The following is a 21,460-nucleotide window of genomic DNA, read 5'->3' on the forward strand; positions in this document are numbered from 1 at the left end:
TATGGCAAAGAAACTGAAGTGCTCGTCTGTCAACTCCCATTGCTCTTGGGGTATCCACTCTTGGTTTGTGTGAACTGAGGACTGTCGAGTCCAGAGAAGACCCTTAGAAAAAAAGGCTGCAATGCTTGCTGGAGGAAGCTGTCAGTGTATGGGAAAATGTCCACTGAGCTGCAGGTAAACTCAAGGGAAGGCTGAGAGGACAAAAAAGTACTAGAAAGCAAAGCTGAAAATGAGCCTGAGGATGCAATGACTCCTTTTATTAAATACTGCTGTGAATTGAGCTGTTCTTCAAAAAAAACTTGCTATTGTGAGTGAGCACCTTGCAGGTAGGAACAGATGTGGTTTTACTTTCCCAATGTTTAGTTAAAAGCTGGACACATCTGTTACCCAATAAATATTAGTGCAAGGAGGCAATTTAGGAAAGTAGAGAGAGCTTGGCCCCTTGGGATAGACAGACTGTGTAGACTTGTGGCTTGGTGATTTTTGCCACCATGTTCTCATTGGCAAGTAACTTGCTCCTTTTAGTCCAGTTCCTCATCTTTAACAATAAAATAATGATGCCGTGTTCAAATATTATTGTAAGAAGCAAATGAGGCAACATGTTCAATGGCTCTTCTAGAATTTCTGTGTTGGGAGAACTTAGGACAGATAACTGTCAGGGTGGAAGGAAAGCAAGGTATTTGCAGAAGATTGAGAACATACCCTTGATTGGGGGAAAGATTGGTGGAGCTTAAGGAAGCCCTTGCAAACATCCCTTTGGTGCTGCTACTGTATGTATTATGTATCTAGACTAAGGCTTGGCAGTTGACAGGAATTTACTTTAATGTAGATGTTATTATTCTATCTATGGAGAGTTATATTATTTCCAATATTTAGATTTTACAAACAATACTCTGATTTTTGTTGCTAAACTTTTGTGATATTTCTATTTGTTCTTAAGCTCCTTTTTTCTTTCATATTTTGTATCTATTTATCTCTCTGGGCTGTATTCTGAATAATTTCCTTTATTATAGTTTACTAACTTTTCTCTTAAGCTATATCTAAATCATCTTTTGAGATTTTACTTTCAGTGATGATATTTTGACATTTCTAAAGTTCTATTTTCCAGATCTATTTCCAGATTCTCTTTCTCATATTCTCTGTTCATTTTTATGCCTTCAATCATTTAAACATGATTTTTGTGGTGGGATATTGACTTCTATTGCTCTTTCTCAGAGGGGATTATTTCCTCATGAGTTTTGTAATTTTGGACCGTGAACTCATCTTCACAGATGTGGGGCCTCTGTGGAGATCCTGGTGTAACTCTATAACCCTTCAGAGTGATTTTCTGATAGTTTCCGCCAGGTACACAATGGGAATTATCAGCTCAGAGCATATTTTATGTTGATTTCTTGACATGGGAATTCAAGTGTAAGTGTGAATGCCAAACCCATGAGACCACTTCTATGGTTATAAAATTTTCAGAGTAGACAAAATTTTTTTTCTTCTTCTAGAACCTGGACAGAAAACATCATTGTCATCTCTCTCTTCCTCTGGGTAGATTGTTCTCACTGGCCTAAGTTCTTGCCTGTGTTCCCAAATTGGATTTAAAACCCAAGCCTCTATGTTACTGATTCCAGAAAACTCCCATAGGGCCACCCAGAGTTTCAGCTCAACAGTTACAGGTTAATATTTCATGTCCCCTTTTAATTTTTATCCTTGGGTACCTCCCTAACTTTCTTGCAGACTAAGCTCTGTATTTAAAAGGATCTTGTGTTTTCTCTATATATCTTTTACTGTAAATAGGGAGTGGGAGTCTCCCCCAAGATGGCACGGGGGGAGGCTCTTTTAACCTATGCAATGAAAGCTAGAAACATGAATGGACAGGGCCCCAGTGTGCCAGAAGCTAGAAAGTTCACTTCCCTCCCTATCACAATAAGACTTGCGGGCACAAACAGACAAAGCGTGATGGTCTTTGAGCTGGGGAGTCTACCCTTCTCCCAGGTCATGGCACCTGAATAAACCTTTTGTACTAGCACCTGACTTGTGATTTTGGCTTTTGTTGTGGCAGGCAGCCGAACTGTGTTTCCATTGTCTGGTTACATTTTCACTTTGCAATAAGAAGTTTTCTGGTTATTTAGACCTTGATGTGGCCAGTAACTAAAATTCTTAATCCTTTTTTTAGTGAAAATTTTCAGAGGAGGAATTTCAAATTTAATAGGTGTGTACATTTGAATGGATCTCATACATTAAAATTTGATATATAATAAGCAATGTTGAAAGCAGATTTTCCTCACTGGAAAATCTTATGAGTATAATTCAAGAGCACAGTGACACACGGCAGCTTTTTAATAATTTCTCAGCTCTTTGGTTAACTAAGTCTGTGTTCAACTTGCCTAGCTCTCATTTTAAGCATCTTGTTATTAGAACTTTACAATTTTTTTTCCCCTAGAAGCAGAAAAAATAAGTTTCCAAGTGTGAAGCACACTGTTAGATTTTTGTTTCTGGTACTTTTTTTCTTTTAATACAAGATCTGTCTCATCATGACCTTTGGAAGTATAAACCCAAAAGACCTGACCATGAATGTTCATGGAATTCTGGCAAACTAAGGTTTTCTAAAAGTGGGTCCCTCAATTCTCGCTTCTGCCAGATGAGCACCTAAAAGATACACTTTTTCACATCCCCCACATATACCCGTGTTTGAGGCTGAACCGTGAAAGCGAAGGAAGGCGCTGCGTGGCAGTGGGGCAGGGACAGATTGCTGTGCATGTTGTTATTTTTAGTGGCTACCTCTCCTAGTTCTTAAATAGTCACTGAAGAGTAGCTTTGAACAAGTTGCAAAACTCCGAAAGGTCATAACCCAGGAGGGGAGAGAGTTCAGGAACGTGCACCAGGGAAGACACAGATAGATAAACAAGCCATAAAGTGCACTGTATTTTCTCTTTTCCAGCATTTCACTGAAGAGGTGACCCCAGGCTATTACCCTGTGAAAGTGGAATTTTAAAAGAATCAACCCCAAACAAACTTATACTAATCCCCAGTTGGCTGGCTTTCCCCATCACTAATGAAACCCAGTTGGGTCCCAATGTGAGGTGTGACAATTTGAGAGGCAGAGTGAAGATCAGAGAGGTGAGAAACCTCTCACTTCTCTTTTTATATCCCGAGGAGCATATGGGCTGAACTCGGCATGACCATAGTTCTCGTTGGCCACTGCCTGAGGTCTGCACGTAGCTGAACATCCACCTCAGTGGGCTCCCTTCCTCCAGTCTGGCCCAGCCCAGCCTTTCCCAATGTGCCTTACTTAGCTCAGAGCATTCAGGTCTGATAGCCACATTGCAGAAAGAATTTCTGAGGAACCAGGTGAATGCCTCCTTCTGAGTGGAGGTGATGAGAATGAGAGATGGGATAAGTGACTGGTCTGACTGCTGACCAGCTGGCTGTGGGGTCACAACCCAGGGCTCGTGGACTGGAGAGTAGATAGAGCTGAGAAGGTCTCCTCTATCTGATGGGAATCAATGGGGTTGGTGTTGGAGGATGATCTCTAGGAACTGAGATATTAGCACATTATCCAGAACAATTCTGCTTCTTATTATAAATCTTTGGATACTTCCTTTAGATCATGGAATCAGGGCCTGCCATCCTCTTCAGAATGTGTCCAAAGAATCAGAGTTAAGTCAATCATCAGACAAGAATAAGATATCGGTCTCTTCCACACTCGCTTTTCCTTTCTCATAGGTTGACATCTGCAGCCTCATCTATGCGTGAGATGACAAAGTCTTTGCACTAGGAGAATGTTCAGGCAGGAAATGAGCCTGTGTTCTTGAAACGCCATGTGGAAGAAGGTGCTTGCCAACCACAAACACTAAATTTGACTTCTATATGAGCAAAAATCAGCCCTTCATGTTTTCTTATAAAAGTTTAATCTACTTTAACCAATAAATTATCATTCTGAGATTTCTTTCTATTGTACTCCTGGGTTAATTCTGTTCTTTTCTAGATAATACATCTTCTTTCTATTTGGATGTGTTTATTGGAGGCTTGGTCAAGTAATTTTTTCAAGAAAGGGTACTGAAAAAATAAACCTTCTGAATGTTTCATGCAAAAAAAAAAAAAAAGTTCCAATCACAACCCTCCCTTGATTAGATTAATTATTCTGAATATAAGATTTTAGATTCAAAACTATTTTCCCTCTGAATTCTAAGGCATTTTTCATTGTCTACTAGCATCCAGTAATGCTAATTTAACATTAGTGATAGAAAAAGAAGTGGCAAAGGACACAAACAAAAAATGTGCAAGAGACTAATACAACAGCCAATGCACACATAAAAAGACATCACGAGTGAATGGGAATCTAATATTAATAAAAAACCCATTTTCTTCTCTATTAGATTGATAAAGATTATAAAATAGTAATGTTCAGCATTGGCACAGGTTGGGGAAATGAATATTTTTACATGCTGTTGAGGGGTGTGAAAATTGAAATGAACTTGATGAAGTTTATAATATTCTGAAATAAAATCTGTTCATTTTACCTTGATAGGTGAGGTGTTTTTTTTTGTTTTTTTTTTTCCAGCTAGAAACTTCTTAGTTCTCTTTATCCTTCATGTAACAAAGTTTCATGAAGATACATTTAGGTGAAAACCTGTTTTTTTTTTTTAAATTTTTTTTTAATTTTTTATTCTTCTTCTGAAGCTGGAAACGGGGAGAGACAGTCAGACAGACTCCCGCATGCGCCCGACCGGGATCCACCCGGCACGCCCACCAGGGGTGACGCTCTGTCCACCAGGGGGCGATGCTTTGCCCCTCCGGGGCGTCGCTCTTCCGAGACCAGAGCCACTCTAGCGCCTGGGGCAGAGGCCAAGGAGCCATCCCCAGCGCCCGGGCCATCTTTGCTCCAATGGAGCCTCGGCTGCGGGAGGGGAAGAGAGAGACAGAGAGGAAGGAGGGAGGGGTGGAGAAGCAAATGGGCGCCTCTCCTATGTGCCCTGGCTGGGAATCGAACCCGGGTCACCTGCACGCCAGGCCGACGCTCTACCGCTGAGCCAACCGGCCAGGGCCGAAAACCTGTTTTTTTTAAGTGAAGGGATTAAGAAGTACAAATTGGCAGTTATAGAATAGTCACAGGCTGAAAAGCACAGCACAGGGAATAGAGCCAATAGTATTGTAGGAACTATGTATGCTGTCAGGTGAGTAGTAGACTTATTGCGTGGATCATTTTGTAAGTTACAGAAATGTCTAACCACAATGCTGTACTCCTGAAACTAATGTACAACATCGAATGTCAACTGTAATTGAAAAAAAAAAAAAAAAGAAAATCTATTTTCATTAATTGGCTTTGCGCTTACTGGGTTATTTCCACCTTTGCTTTATTTTAGCTTCAGAGAAATAGTTCTTCTATTACTTCTTTGATTATTTCTCTGCCTTCACTTTTCCCCATTTTTTTTCTCAACTTTCTTATTAGATGAATAATGGTCCTCCTGTAGGTATCTGCCATATCTTTTCAATGTTCTGTTATTTTTAAATTTTTTTGGTCCGTTGCTTTCTATTTTGAGAAAGATTAGAAAATTTTTATTCTTTGCTTTATATTGATTTGTTTTCATCAAACATTTAAATAGTAAATAGTTAAATTTTATGAACTCTGGTTCCTTTTCATATTAACTTGTTTTTGTTCTGTGGATATTATAACTTCATACAATTAGGTTGACCAACAAAAATAATAATTAAACTATTTAAAAAGTTCTCTTTTTCATGATTGTCTGTTTTTGTCAGTGGAAGTTTTTCTATTTTTTCTCCTGGCCACTCATTTTGATTTTGGGGGTTTTCCTAAAATACTTGGCAATTTTTGATCTTCCACTCTTATTCATAATCAAGGTCCATGTTAATTAATTTGAAGAGCTGACTAGCTTCTGCTCTACCTGTCTATTATAAATAATTTATTATTTAAATGCACTGTCAAAATGTAACTTAAATGAGTTAGTGTTAGCCTTATTAGAAATAAACCTACTTTAGTAAAATATTTTAATTTTAAAATATAGTATACCTATAACATTGACTATCTATAAGCATTACAGACTTGTTTATATAGGAAATCTTTAACATTTGAATTAATTTACTAATAAAATATCTTTCAAATATATCTAAATACATTGAAATTTTATCTAAGTGTTTTTTGAGTTAAAAACTCTTCATAGCTATTTAGTTTAAAATGTTTTAGAAAAACTAAACTGTAATTTAAATATTAACACACTCTTTTATATATAAAAGAAAACCTATAATTTGTGACTGCAATTTATTGATGCCTTACATGTTGCAGAGACTTTTTAAAAGACTGGTATAATGTATATGAAGTTGATATGGACACTATTAAAATAGTTGCATAACTAACTATAATTATTTACAAAATAGATACATTATGGGGAAAGCAGGTATTGTTGGCAAAAGGGATTATTTTTCCCTTTTAAGAAATTCATAGACTGGCTGCATCAGACTGGTGAAAAATTTTCATTCAAAAGATGCCAAGATCTTTTTCCATGATCTCACATTGCTACCCATTCATTTTTCACACAGAGCCTTATTCATGGCGGGGATCACAGTCATGTTGTAGGTTAGATTGATCTCATCACAGTGAAGCCATTACACTTCTTTCGGTCTTCCTTACACATTTGCTCCATGCATGCTTCAAATCTGGAAAAAAAAAATACTCACGGGCTGGAGAAACAAAGAAGCAGCAATTTCCTTGCCTTATTCCTTGGACGGTGATGAAGTAGAGAGCATGAAGTGGTGATTGGAGCCAGACCCAACCCTGGCCGTGGGCAGTGCAGCCGACCCAAACCTAATTAAGAAAGATCCTGAATAAACTTGGGTGAGAGCCAAAATCACTAGCTCTTTCAATCAATATTTTTGATATAAAAATTAGCATCTGGGCTGAATAAAAGGGAGCACTGTTTCATGCCACAGCAAAAAATAAAAATAAAAAAAAAAAATCCTCTCTTGCTTCTACTCTGACCTTCTGATGTTAGATACTTTATTGATTTGTATCTATGATAACTCTTCAGATCTGCTGACTGACAACCATCAGGTTTAAACCTTTCATCTGCAGAGACGCCATGAAAATGAGAGTGACAAGTTCTACCTCAATTTGGTGTCATAGGCACCAGACTTTTCCAAATGGGTAAGCTATCCTCACATGTTCTCTTATTCCTGATTCAATTATTTCTGCTAATACCTAAAATTTAGATGAAATAACTTTTTAAGAAGTTGGCTTTGATAGAGGGGAGGGCATGCTGAGAAAAAAAAAAAAGCAATGGCCAGTCAGAATCTTGGAACTCCTCTTTACTCTCTGCTAATGCCCTGACAACTCAACGCTGTTGCTTTCCAAAATGAGTCCATTATTAATCTTTCCAAGAGTTTTCAGAAGATAATGCATGTTATAGTTCTTAGTATAGTGTTTGGCACATGGTAAGTGTCCTGAAATGATTTATTTATTGTGTTGTTGTTGTTATTATTATTATTATTATTATTATTATTAAGTGAGAAGTGGGGAGGCAGAGAGACAGACTCCCACATGTGCCCCAACTGGGATATACCCAGCAAGCCCCCTACCTGGGGGTGCTCTGCCCATTGGGGGCTGCTCCTCCATTGCTCAGCAACTGAGCTATTTTAGTGCCTGAGGTAAGGCCATGAAGTCATCCTTTGTGCCCAGAGTCAACTTGCTTGAACCATTTGAGCTATGGCTGCAGGAGAGGGAGAGAAAGAGGGAAGGACGACGAGGAGAGGTGGAGAAGCAGATGGTTGCTTTTCCTTTGTGCCTTGACCAGGAATTGAACCTGGGACTTCCACATGCTGGGCTGATGCTGTACCACTGAGCCAACCAGGCAGGGCCTGATTTATTATTTTTTAAGATATTGCATAATTACTTCAGAAAAAATTCCTAGTCTTGATCCATGAAATTTGTATGCAGGGTATAAGATAGAGAAAGAACAGCTTAACATTGGACTCATTTTGATGCCTTTGTTATCATGAAGACTTATTTTTTAATGGAATTGAAACAAATTAAGGAACAAGTTAAGACAGCTCTACCTTTTAGAGAGATGTGAAATATTTACTGATGAAATCTTATGATTTCTGTGGCTTGCTTCTAAGTTATCTGATGGGAACAGGAGTGAAATTGGTATGGAAAATAGATGAATAAAACTGACCATGAATTCCTAATATTTGGAGCTGGGGATAGGTGCATTATACTATTCTCTGTGTTACTCTATATATTTTAAATTTTCCATTATAAAAATTTTTAAGTGACTGAATTAGAAATAATTTTTTAAGTGATTTGACTGCTGTTAGCTCACAGCTGAGTTCCTCTACAGGAATTGCTTTCAGCTGAATAGTCTTGGCAAAAGTAATACCCTTCCCCACACCTCACTTACATCCCATGACTAACTGATGGGGGGAACATCATGCCCTGGCTTCCTCGCCTCATTGTGTAATAATCTAAAATGACCATGCCAGTTGCATAGTTCTTCATGGAGTTGACTAAGGCCTTTATTGTGGCATCACAGTTTGACTTCTTTCTCTTCCAGTCCTGTTCGCTCACTCAAACCTAGATGTTGTACCATTGTATGTGGTCTCAGTGCAGTGCTAGTAACTGTCTAACAGCTGGCTCTCCAGATCCCCAACTTGTAGCATTCTCTAATTTCTGTGATGTAAACACTTACAACATGGCCCATTTTAAGCTACCAATTTGATGTCACTGAATTAAGAATTGGGAAGAGATGAGTACAATTGGTCCTTGTGATAAAATGCAAGGCAGCACCATCCACTCCTGCCAATTTTCCTCAATAAAATTATTATTATTATTATTATTATTATTATTATTATTATTTACAGAGACAGAGTCAGAGAAAGGGATAGATAGGGACAGACAGGAACAGAGAGAGATGAGAAGCATCAATCATTAGTTTTTCGTTGCAACACCTTATTTGTTCATTGATTGCTTTCTTGACCGTGGGGCTACAGCAGACCGAGTAACCTGTTGCTCAAGCCAGTGACCTTGGGTCCAAGCTGATGAGCTTTGCTCAAACCAGATGAGCCCATGCTCAAGCTGGTGACCTCGGGGTCTCGAACCTGGGTCCTCTGCATCCCAGTTTAACGCTCTATCCACTGTGCCACTGCCTGGTCAGGCTCCTCAATGAAGTTCTTAAATGTTCATCTCTACTTTAGTTTTTTTTATTTATAATAACCCAAACTAAATTAACACAAAACCACCAATTACCTTTGTATCATCAATTTTGGCATTTTGTTTATTAAATAACATTTCACAGGCAGAATGAAATGAAATTGGTTACCTCAAATGTTTCAGTGAAACACATACATATACCACAATAGCATAAGACACTGTGTCTCACAATCATTGCTTAGAAACATTTAAAATACAGACTTTATAAAATTTCCTAAACATTACACAGCTGCAAAGGGTTTTCTGAGACAACAGACTTTAAATAATGTCGTTCTTACTGAGATCAGTAAAAATTGCCAAGAAATCACTAGATAAGTTCAGAATACAATTATTATCATTGCTGTAAATCAAAAAATATATTGAAGAATTAAGATTTCATTACAAGAGCTGTTAGGTCAGAATAAGCCACTTGTATTTACTACTCCTGAAGAAAATATCATACATAGGAGTATTGGATGTTTGAAGAACTGTTATGACTTTCATCCTATTCAACAGCTGTTGTTGGAATAAATAAATAATCAAAAGGTGAAGATTTTTTTTAAGGGATAGAAAAAAAATAAAGAAACAAGATACCACATTCAATGGAACAAGGTGATGAAAGGAAAAGAAACATCTTGTAGGATGTACATGGGAGAATTAGAGGAAGAATAATTTATCCAAATGAATGGTAGTTATTCTTAAATATTAGATTCCATTTTGTAGGAAAAGAAGATACCTGGAAACTGGGAGCAAAATGTCCAATTGAGTAGAAAGGGTTGGAAAAATACACTTTGGTAGAATAAATACCTTCAACTGTAAACAAAATCTGAACAAAGTTTCTGTTATGTTATCAGAGCTAACTGGTCTATCTATCAAAACAGAAGCTCCAATAATGGTTCTCAAATTATGACAAGAATTAGCATCCTTTGGGAAGGCTGGTGGACATGTAGACTCCTGGGCACTACTGCTGTTCTGATTTATAGGAAGGCTGATGTGGAGACCCAGGGATCTGCAGTTTATCAAGCTTCCTAGAAAATTCTGAAGCCCATGGTCTCTGTTAGACTAAAATTTGTTGAAAGTGGCCCATGCCATTTTATTATGCAAATCATCCTTCTTAAAAATAGCAGTCTGGCCCTGGTCGGTTGGCTCAGTGGTAGAGCATTGGCCTGGCGCACAGGAGTCCTGGGTTCGATTCCCTGCCAGGGCACACAGGAGAAGCGCCCACCTGCTTCTCCACTCTTCCCCTTCTCCTTCCTCTCTGTCTCTCTTCCCCTCCTGCAGCCAAGGCTCCATTGGAGCAAAGTTGGCCCAGGAGCTGAGAATGGCTCTATGGCCTCTGCCTCGGGCTCTAGAATGGCTCTGGTTGCAACAGAGCAACACCCCAGATGGGCAGAGCATCGCCCCCTGGTGGGCATGCCAGGTGGATACTGGTCAGGCTCATGCGGGAGTCTGTCTGACTGCCTCCCTGTTTCCAACTTCAGAAAAATACAAAAACAAACAAACAAAAAAATAGCAGTCTGGATACTTTATTTTCTGCTTCCCTGAAGATCATTTTTAGGACAGTACCTTCCATCTATCTATCAACCAATCAGATTCTTTCTCTTTACCTTTATACTCTTACTTGCTCTGTTAAGGAAAAGTAAGTGTGTGTGTGTGTGTGTGTGTGTGTGTGTGTGTGTGTGTGTGTGTTGGAAAATGGGAAGGTTGGGGGTACACAGCATAGTTCTGTTAGAAAATTCTCCTTCCTGACTGACCTATGGTGGCGCAGTGGAAAAAGTGTCGACCTGGAATGCTGACATTGCCGGTTCAAAACCCTGAGTTTGCCCGGTCAAGGCACATATGGGAGTTGATGCTTCCTGCTTCTTCCCCTTCTCTCTCTCTCTCCCCACTAAAATAAAATAAATAAAAATTAAAAAAAAATCTCTTTCCCCCAAAAGACAAACCAAAGAGACATTTTTGGCTTTGCTATAATTATGGAAGCTCAGTAATCCCTATTGGACTACAATCATGATTTTATTAATCTAGCAATAGACCAATACTCAGTATTCATAATTCCCTTTTAACCAACCTCATTCTATATGATATATAAAATATATTCCCTTATATTATCAGCCCCGTGGAACCTGTATCCCTCCTCATGTGCTCAAGAAACATTCCACTTGGATTGCAGTTGTTCTTATAAGTGTATATTTAACATAAACTCTGACAGTGATAGTTCTTTTATCTTGTACCCAAGAGAGTAATAAATTGCCCCAGAACTCTTAGGTCTTGTGAATAGAGACCTCCCCCTGCCTCCCATGCCAGGTGGCTAGGTAATTAGTTTCCTATCATGAATTAGATTCAAGATCCTCCATAAAAGTAATAATGATAATAATTCCTGCTCATGAAGACACTCCTCTAGAGGCCTAAAAGTCAAAGGGTGGGTGTGAAGACCACAGCCATCCAGAATGGAAGGGGGTGTTCATTGCTTGCTGTATCTCAGGGAAGCCCCGAATGTACTGATGCCTTCTTTGTCTTCTGCTTGTTTTACAGGATGGAAGACATTCATGCACTTTGCAGAACTAACTAGGATCGATTTCATCTAAATGCACATTTTCAAAAGGAAAGACCTACATGTCTCCCTTGTCTTTGTACATTTAAACAATATGTATTTTATTTTCTTTGCACAAGCAATGCTATACTGGATCATTGAGAAGAACTGAAATTTAGTTATTCAAAACAGTCATTGGATGGGGCAACTGCATTTTCAGAACCTACTTTTTCTCCTTTTTAGCTAATATACTTTAAAAATGTTCATTAGGAACTTCTCCTCTTCCACTAATTAAAAATGAAAAATGTTCATGATCTACTTTTAAACTCTTGTACCTACTAGAGGTTATTATTTCCCCACAAAAAACTTTCCACAGAGATTACCTTTATCCTTCAATAAGTTTTGAGTATCGGGGCACGTTGCTCCACCTAACACTGGTGCTTTGGATCGAGTTTCTACCTCCAGTGCACAGCATGAAAGCTTGGGTCCATCTGTGTCACACAAAGTCAACCCTCTCTTGAAGTGATTTGTTTATAGTGTCATTTGATGGAGTGGAATGTTCTGTAACTCATTCAAACTAGTACAGAAGCTTTGCTAAAAGGTCACCACTGCTCTTTAGAGTTTCCAAATCTGGGCACCATCTGGGAGCTTGTTAAAGATAAGGTTTTCCACTGGCTTTTTCCATACCAACTAGATCCAATTAGCAAAGGGGTACTATTCCGGAGGACTGTATGTTCAGGGAGAAAGAGAAAGAGAGAGAGAGAGAGAGAGAGAGAGAGAGAGAGAGAGAAGCTCTGAAGTAAATTACAGTTAGATGCTAATAGTGTATAAGTTCACCTTGCAACCAATTGAAGTGCATGTGGCAGATGATGGTACTATTTAACATTAATAGGCCTAAATGGGGTGTCAGTCTTGAAAAAGTTGAATGGAATTTGCTTTTAGATGTTTTTGAACCAATTCTTCAACTGTAGTCTTGGGAGTCAACTCGAGAGAAAATTGAATTTTAACCATTTACTCGAAATTCAATAGGAAAATGACAACTCATTCCTCAAAGTTGTAGAGGCTGTGCAGGCTAAACATTCACTGCGCACAGCAACAAAAATGTTCAGAGTCTTCTAACTTTACAGCTTTAGTCTGGGCCTAAAATTAGTTTGTGCTTGCTTTCTATTACCGCCTTCCTTATGAAACAAACATTTTGCATTTTCCAAACCTCAGAAGCTCAGCTGTAAAACTGTAGGAGACCAGCAAGAGGAAAAGGCAAGTTTCCTTCAAAGACGTCTCTAGGTGCTGCTGGCCAGCCCAGCTCTCTCCCTTGACACGTTAACTATGGCTTTTGACACTTGTCCTTGGAGAAAGTCCAAATGTGGTTCAAATGGTAGAAGCAACATTTCTTTACCTTCCTGCCTGGAACTCCCTGTGACGGGAATGAGTTCTAGCTGGTGCTTTCACGAACGAGGAGGTCGGCCACCGCCCACCAACCACCCTTGCTCACGTCTGGAGATGGAATAAGTAAACATATAGGGAGATCTACTGTATTAAACATTGAAACCCTCTCATTTGGTTGGAATTCCTGAAAGGGTCTGGACCAAAGAGACTGCACAGTAGCAACTAAAACACGGGCTCGTTGCCACTAAAAACATTCTAAGGAGCGTGTGTATGTGTGTTTGTAGCAGGGTACTTGAGAGAGGAGAAACTTAAAATCTGAAACCATTTTTGTCTCTGTAGTCCTGAGTGGGAGGACATTAAGAACAGCATTGTCTCCCTCTGTTCACTAAGCTGGATCGGAAACCAAACTGTCTTTAGCAAGGGAGAGAAATCTACTGATAATCCTTTTGAGGCAAGGAGAGGGTCTTTCTGGCAAAGTCTTTAGGTTCCATTCAGGACCAGGAAACCTAATCCTCGAGTTCAAAGCTTGTCTCATCATAGAGTTCAGGGCGCGCAGACTTCCTGTTTCGAGAATATTTCAGCTGCAGGAGATCACCCATTTTATCCAGGGCGTCCAGCACCTGTAAAGAGATTGTCTTCCATCAATTATCTTTAAATCCCCAAGGGCTCTGCTCTCCCAGGCCTCACTGAGAGCCACATTCTCCTTTTGCCAGTGTCTTTGATTTTAAAGACAAGAAGTAAGATCTAAATTATGCCGGTGTGGTGTTTAAGGTAGACCCAGAGAAGTGTTAGATGCTGATTTACTTTATTTCATATTCTTTACTGCACATTATGAATGAACTTATTTTGGGGTTATGAAGAAAAGAATAAAAAGCATCTGGCCCATGCTTTACCCTTAATCTGTATTTTAAAATTTAATGACATAGATAAACTTGTAGAAAAAAAAATAAGATTGTGGATTACATTTGGATTATGTCTTTATGACACAGAAAATCAACCTGGCTAAGAACCAAACAGAACATTGTGGGAGGTGGTTAGTTTCCTCTTTTCTCTCCCATACTTGTCTCCTCCTCCCCCAGATTTAAGTACTCCTCTCTGTGTTCCACAGAATAATAGAAGTTAAAAACACAAGAAACCAAGAACTCATCTGTTTTAAATCTCTTAATTTAGGTAGGTAAATAGATCCCCAATTTTACAAATTAAATAACTAAGATCCAGGATATACAACATCTAATTTTTACATATAATGTTAGCGTATCACTAATCTGATGATAGTGGGCATGACTTTTTACTCTCTTCTGAGCCCGTTTTTCTTAACCTAGCAAATGAGGAGGATGATAATAGCAGGGTCTAATGTTTTGAAAAAGGTGAAATGGGGTTATGGACTTTCTCCTTTTAGAAGTCATTCCCACCTTCATATATAATAGTGTACATATAATACATGATCATATGTAATTTCACATATACTTACTCATCCCACCTTCATGGTCCTGCACTCATCTACATTTCTTTTTCAAGATGAATTTATTCTGTTTGGTATTATCATTAGTTGCTTACTTATTAGCATCTCTTCTTAGACTTTGTTGCTCCAGGATTTTTTACATAGTAGACAGTAGTGTTTGGTAAATTGCACTGACATTATAAGAAAGTTCTACCAACTCCAAAGTGATTGAGATGGCTTAGTTCTTTGATATCCCTCATTCACATAAAGATTTAAATCAAAGGACAATGAAATGTGGTTGTTAATCATTAACACCTCATGTAAATGGCTGATAGGATAGGTCTGTCTTTATTGTTTTTTTCCCAACATGTTGCCTAATTGGCTTATGTGTTATGATAAATTTGGTGGCTATGGAAAGTGTCACAAATGCAGGCAGTTGATGGTGAAATAGCATGTTGGATTAGCTTTTGCATTTAGAACTAGTAAATAGCAGAACACTTGGCTACTCGGTCAGACTTCTGTCTATAAAACCAAAGCACTAACTTGATGCAAAGTCTTCACTAAACTGATTTCCTTTTCTGTCTACTGAGTTGATCACATTGTTGGGCAGTGTTGGCATATACTTATTTTTCAGCATTGAGTGTTATTAATGTTATTTTTCTAAACCTCCCAAGAGGGACCCAGGGAGCACTAAGCTAGTTCAATAAAAGAAGTTGCTCAGAATCCAAGGTACTGGTACTGGAGGTCCCACTGGTCCATGCCGTACTCACTGTGTCTAACATCTCCCGGGTATGAGCTGCTGAAACGCAGAACCGCGCCCTCGCTTCCGCTAACGGAGTAGCTGGAAATCCAACGACCACCACCCCAATCTTTCTATTTAGTAGATGCCTTGCAAAAGCCCTAAAGAAAAGACAAAAAGAGGAGGTTAAGTGAGAGATGACAAAATCATACTGAAAAAAAGGTAATGACTAATTGTCTTTTAAAAAAATAACAATTAGTACAAGATGATTGAAGTTATTAAACATCTGTCAAATACAGTTCAAAGAGAAATAGGGCAATCATTTGATGTCACCTCTAACTGACTGTATATTATAAGACCTGGCATGCTCATTAAACAATCTTGGGTACCGACTCTCTGATATAGAGCAGAAAACACTGATGTATGTGACACTGATTTAACAACTCTGTGTTAATATTAAATCTTTCATCTGCAGGATTCCTAGGAATAAAAACCAAACAGCTAACAGAGTGCAATTACATAAAGAAAGAATATATATAGCCTGACCAGGCGGTGGAGCAGTGGATAGAGCATCGGACTGGGATGTGGAGGACCCAGGTTCAAGACCTCTAGTCGCCAGCTTGAGTGCAGGCTCATCTGGTTTGAGCAAGGCTCACCAGCTTGAGCCCAAGGTCGCTGGCTCGAGCAAGGGGCACTAGGTTTGCTGTAGCCTCCTCGGTCAAGGCACATATGATAAATCAATCAATGAACAACTAAGGAGCCGCAATGAAGAATTGATGTTTCTCATCTCTGCCCCTTCCTGTCTGTCTGTCCCTATCTGACCCTCTCTCTGACTCTCTCTGTCTCTGCCACAAAAAAAAGAAAGAATATATAGTAAATGCACATCTATATGATTAAAAACCTAACACCAATAATATGGTATAAAAATTTCTAGAAGCCTATACTTAATAAATTTAATTTGAGGACCAGAATCCAAGGGTCTGCAGGAGCCAGCCCCAAGCCATATTCTTACTCCAGAGCTGAAGATTTATTTTCCATTGAACGAGAGAGAGGAAATAGCAAGGGTCTCCTCATTTCTTCATGTGTGAATGAACACACCCAGATACATTCAGGGATAATAAATTCATTGGCTGGTTAAAAGGGGAGTGGGGCGAGAGGGAGACGGGAGAGAATGTGCAGGCAGAGGGAGGCAAGCCAGTAAATGAAGCTCGTAGAATATAAGTTCCATAACTGCAAAGCTTTCTGAGGCAGGGTAAAACCTTTGAAAGCTGTGAATTATTCCCCTTAACTGCATCTAGTCTCCTTTCCACAACTAACCTCAGTAACAATTCTAGAATATCAAGCTGTCAAAGTCTGTACATTTCTTGTGCCAAGAGCCAATGTCAGACAAAGACATGCCCCAAGTGAATCTTTCCCCCTCACACTCTGTTGTTTTTCTGCATGAAACTTGAATTACTGAGTGAGGTAAATGCCTCAGGTCTGTTCTTAGCATTAAGAGGTTGCTGGTGTCTTATTTTAGGCTGGAAGCTGACAGCATCTTTCAGCTAAAGCTTCCAGTCATAACTCAGGATGAATTCTTGAACCAGATGTGAGAGCAAGCCTGCTCATTCATTCATTCCTCTTGCCCTTTAGCTGTCTGCCTCTTTGCTGCCGCATGCCCGTTATAAAACGATGTGGTCGAGATAACAAGACCTACTTACTGAACACATAGCCTCTCTGGCCCCCTGGCTTGGGTAAGGTAAGATTCACCCTTTGATTTGAACTGGGAAGTTTACAAGGAGATGAAGCTTCCTCGCGGAGAAAGTTTGAAAACAGAGGCTGTTCTTTCTCTTTCTTGATCACCCTATGGAAGGCTGCCCACGGAACTACACAGGATGAGAGCTCATAATTGCCTGCGAAACAAGTCAAGTGCTTTTATTGCAAGAGTCCAGACTGCCTGACCCATGATCTCAGGCCAGGGGTTGGGACTCCCAAAGGAGCGTTTCACTGTCTGCGTGCTTCCCTTTGTAGCAGAGGAAGGGAGTTTTGCCCAAGAATGTACAGCACACTGTATGACTGTTGATTCATTAGACTAATCTGAGGCCTCCCTGGAGCACTTTGGAACTTAAAAACTTATACTGCTAGACTTCGCCTCTTTCAGTTAATGCATATAATTGCCCTGAACATTTTATATAATGAGACTCTGGGCTTGTACTCCCCAAAGGAAATCAGAGCTGCGTAGGCTAAAAGAAACTCAATTATGTAATAATAATAATTAATAATAATAATAATAAAATTAGCATGTGTTGCATGTAGCATCACAGCATCTTGTGTCCCACCATCTTCAAGTGTGTAACAAGGACCATGAATGTAAGCTCTGTACCTAACAGTAAATACAATACATTCTTTTTTTCCCCCCAAACTGATTTCTTTTTTATTTATGTATTTCTTTCTTTTTTAAAATTAATTTTAATGGGGAATTTAATATTAATAAATCAGGGTACATATGTTCAGAGAAAACATCTCCAGTTTATTTTGACATTTAATTATGTTGCATACCCATCTCTCAAAGTCAAATTGTCTTCTGTCACCTTCTATCTAGTTTATTTTGTACCCCTCCCCTCCCCCCTCTCCCATTCTCTCCTCCCTCCTCTCCCCCCCCCCCTGCCCGCTACATTCTTGATTATTGAAGTGCGTCTTTAATGAGTGAAATCACATAATACTGAGCTCCTTAGAAGATTCCAGTGGTACAGTTGCAACAGGACTTTTTTTCAAAAGTTTAACTGGCTAGAGATTATATTTTCATTCTGCAGTTCTTTAATGAAATCAACTGTTTTAAAGTGAGCAAATGAAAGAAGGGCTCATACACTGGCTTATGTAATCAACTCCTTGTCTCCAAGGAGTTAATGTAGCTTCTCTCTTTATAAACTTTTCATGGAAGAAATGTCAGAGAATGAAACCAGGCCAAGTGGCAGGGTATGCTCTTGCCAGGAACTCCCGCTAATGGCAGATAGGACCTTTTGTAACTAACCTTCTCTAAGTTTCCTTAGACAATCCAAACAATTAGAGTTGTTTTGTTTTTTTTCTCCCTATTGTAGTGATTGGTGCCTTTGGTTCACCAAAGATGACATTAAAGAGGATTAAACTTATACCCCTCATTGCTTTAATGAGATGTACATTTTCCTCCCCTACAGACTAAAGCTCTAGAAGCTGTGCTGTGGACCAAATATAGCTCTGGTTTAGGAGCAAATGGAACTGGCTTTGAACTCTATGCTCTACTACTTACCACCTACAACCTGAGTGACCCTTAGAAAGTAGTTTGACTTTTGTAAATCTTGGTGTCCTCATTTGTAATCTAGGACTAAGTGTCCTACCCTTAATAAATGATCACTGGGTCCAAGAGACTTAAGTAACACATAATTAGCATTTAGTAATGTTAGCTCCTCATCTTAAATTGGAAGGTACTAGATAGTTTGACATATCCTCCAGTGTTCAATATAGCATAATTGATGCAGAATATTGCAGTATCTACTATCTCCTAGAATTTCTATTTTTACTAATGTAACTAAAGAGTGCTATAATAATTATGAAGAGCCATGCAACAATGGTGACTCAATGTTACACTCAGTTGAAACTAGTAATAATCATCATTGTAGCAGAGTTAAAAGTAGTCGTAATAATAAAGGCTGCCACTGATGGAGTGCTTACAGTATACCAAATACTATGTTAGGTACTTTATACATATTATTAGTACAATTAATAATAATATTCAACACTGAGTAGCTTCTTTATAAGAGTCAATGCCAAGGCCAATAGACCTCATCTTGTTTGATCTTCACAATGGCCATATGAAATAGGTATTATTATTTCTCTTTTCAAAAATGAAAACAGCTGGGACATCAGAAGGTTGGATAACTTGTCCAAGATTTCCCCAGCTAGGAAGAGGCAGAGTCAAATTTCTTTTTCACTCCAAACATCTCACTACACCATGGAGCATAGCTTGTACATGACACCTTCTACTCAGCTCTATTTTCTTTTTCATGTTTAGTGATGTCCATTCAGGACAGGACGAAGGAACTCTTTTTCTGTTATTTTACAGTTGAGTTCTTGAATTTAAATGCATTCTTGTTTACTCTTTATGGCCTCTTCTCTTTAGATCAATCCATTTCCCAACCTGTTGAGATTTTAATTCCAGCTTTCATCGACAAAGTGAGGACTATCTAGCACACCCCACTGTCACCTGTCAGCGTTGTGCATGTCACACTCTAAAAAACTAAAGTTGATATTTGATGTCTTCATTTGCGCTAATGATAAAATATTAAACTGACAGGAGCTAAATGTGGAGTCTGTCTTCCAGAAAATACCATTTCCCCATTTCCCCAACCACTCTGAATAAATGTAGGTTTTCTTGTGTGCCTTTCAAAATCAGATGGTAAAAAGTTTTGGATTATCTGCTACTTTGAGTCATCATTGCCACCCCTCTCTGCCATCAGCCCAGAGCAGTATCCTGTGGGACCTTTCCTTAGGCACTGCAGGCATTGCTATCCGAACCCAGACTTGTGAACAAAAGGCCAATTGGTGGGAGAGCGGTGGCACACCAACAACTCACACATATGTTTTAACTGCTTGGGATTTCGCTGTGCTGAAACGACACAAAAACATTACTCCAAAGAATCAATCTTTTGGGAACTATGAACTCACTCTTACCCTCTATCATGAGATCTCAACAAATAACTCTGAACCGTGTTTCTGTACCTCTAATGCTCTGCCAGAATGTTAGAGAGCCAAACAGAGAGTTCCAACAAGGGGGTTATGTCAAAAGAGAGTTAGGACCTCTAAAATATCATAAATAAATGTTGACTATTACCTTCCACTATGGGGTTGGCCAAACATAAAAATAAGCATTTTATATTTAGAAAGAATTTTAATTAACTTTCTTTTAATAACAGAGGTAATTAGTCCCTAGCAGGTTGGAGATTGGCTCATATATAAAATTGTCTATGACATACTGAGAACAAGACATTTTCTTTTCTCTTCATGCAGTTGTCACTAATGCTCAGAGTTGCAATCAATGCAGAAGAACTCCAGAGAATCTCACTGGAGAGGCATTAACATTCGGTGTTAACAGCATGAGCTTTTGGAGCAAGCCTAGATTTGGGTTGGTTTGTTGGCTTTACAAATGCTTGAGAAGTGTGGCTTGAGTGAGCTGCTTAACTGCTCTCAGCCTCAGTTTCCCCACACTTGATGTGAGGCTGCCATCTTCTGAGTATGGCCATAAGAGTTCAATGGGAGAAAGCACAGAGCCTGGTAAGGTTGTATTTAAATATTAGTAGAAATGGCCTCCAGAAGTTCTCCCTGAAAAAGCCTTAGGGAGAAGGATGTTCAGGATCATCCCTCATTTCCTGTTGAGACTTCAGGGGGTAAGTAATTTTCCTAAACTCACAGAGCTTGAAAATGGTGGGCCTTTGCATCTGTGAAAAGACCCTGCTCACGGGCTGCCATGTAGCTTCTGAGAAGCTCTCCAAGTGAATTCTGAACCTAGCATGTGTTCAGAGTGCATGATCAAATGCGCATGCCGCAAGAGCCTCACAGTGTCAGAAGCAACACCCTCCTCAGATCACCTTGGGGCTTAGGTGTTACTCTGAGAGTCCGTTGGATACTCACGCTACTTTACCAGGCATGTAGAGGAGCAGGGGGACTACGGGAGATTCCTCATTGCCATAGATGATGAATCCCATTTTGTTCAGTCTCTGTCTGAAGTATCTTGTGTTTTTTGCAAGTTGTCGTACTCTTTTCAACCCTGAAAGGAGAAGGCATGAAATCCATCAATTCACACCAGGAAGAGGGAAGCAAAGGTCAGACTGGGTTGGCAAGCATTCTTAAGTCTTTCTTCAGGCCTGCAGTGTTAGTTGGGAGGAAGTAGAAGCAGAACAGGAATGTGTCTCCTGGTGAGCAGCTGTGGGCACTGATGCCTGGGAACTGCCCTGTACCCAGAAGATGGGATCTAGGGGCAATGGTGCAGTCAGGTACTGTTAACAACTAAAGGTCGGCTCGGGTGCAGGACTATGGCGGGGTGGGGTGGCGGGGAAGGTTTCTAGCGAAAAGGAAGGAGATGAATTATCATTGACTAGTTATTCTGTATTCACTCTATACTAACTACTTTAAAAAACATTAGCTCAAGAAAAGGACTGTCAA

General features: G+C 39.3%; 1 protein-coding gene across 1 annotated transcript in view; it reads right to left on the reverse strand.

Annotated features, from left to right (window-relative positions):
• Positions 1–9,250: 9,250 nt before the first annotated feature.
• The window catches only part of SPTLC3 (serine palmitoyltransferase long chain base subunit 3), a 152,187-nt gene continuing 139,977 nt past the window's right edge, over positions 9,251–21,460 (reverse strand). Inside the window, exons 10-12 of the mRNA XM_066235091.1 lie at positions 20,930–21,065; positions 15,318–15,447; positions 9,251–13,726 (exon numbers count right to left, since the gene is read on the reverse strand). Of these exons, the coding sequence (XP_066091188.1) occupies positions 13,613–13,726; positions 15,318–15,447; positions 20,930–21,065 (380 nt within the window). The 3' untranslated portion in view covers positions 9,251–13,612. The remainder of the gene's footprint in view (positions 13,727–15,317; positions 15,448–20,929; positions 21,066–21,460) is intronic.

The sequence above is a fragment of the Saccopteryx bilineata genome, chromosome 6 (assembly GCF_036850765.1).
Source record: "Saccopteryx bilineata isolate mSacBil1 chromosome 6, mSacBil1_pri_phased_curated, whole genome shotgun sequence".
Lineage (NCBI taxonomy): Eukaryota > Metazoa > Chordata > Mammalia > Chiroptera > Emballonuridae > Saccopteryx > Saccopteryx bilineata.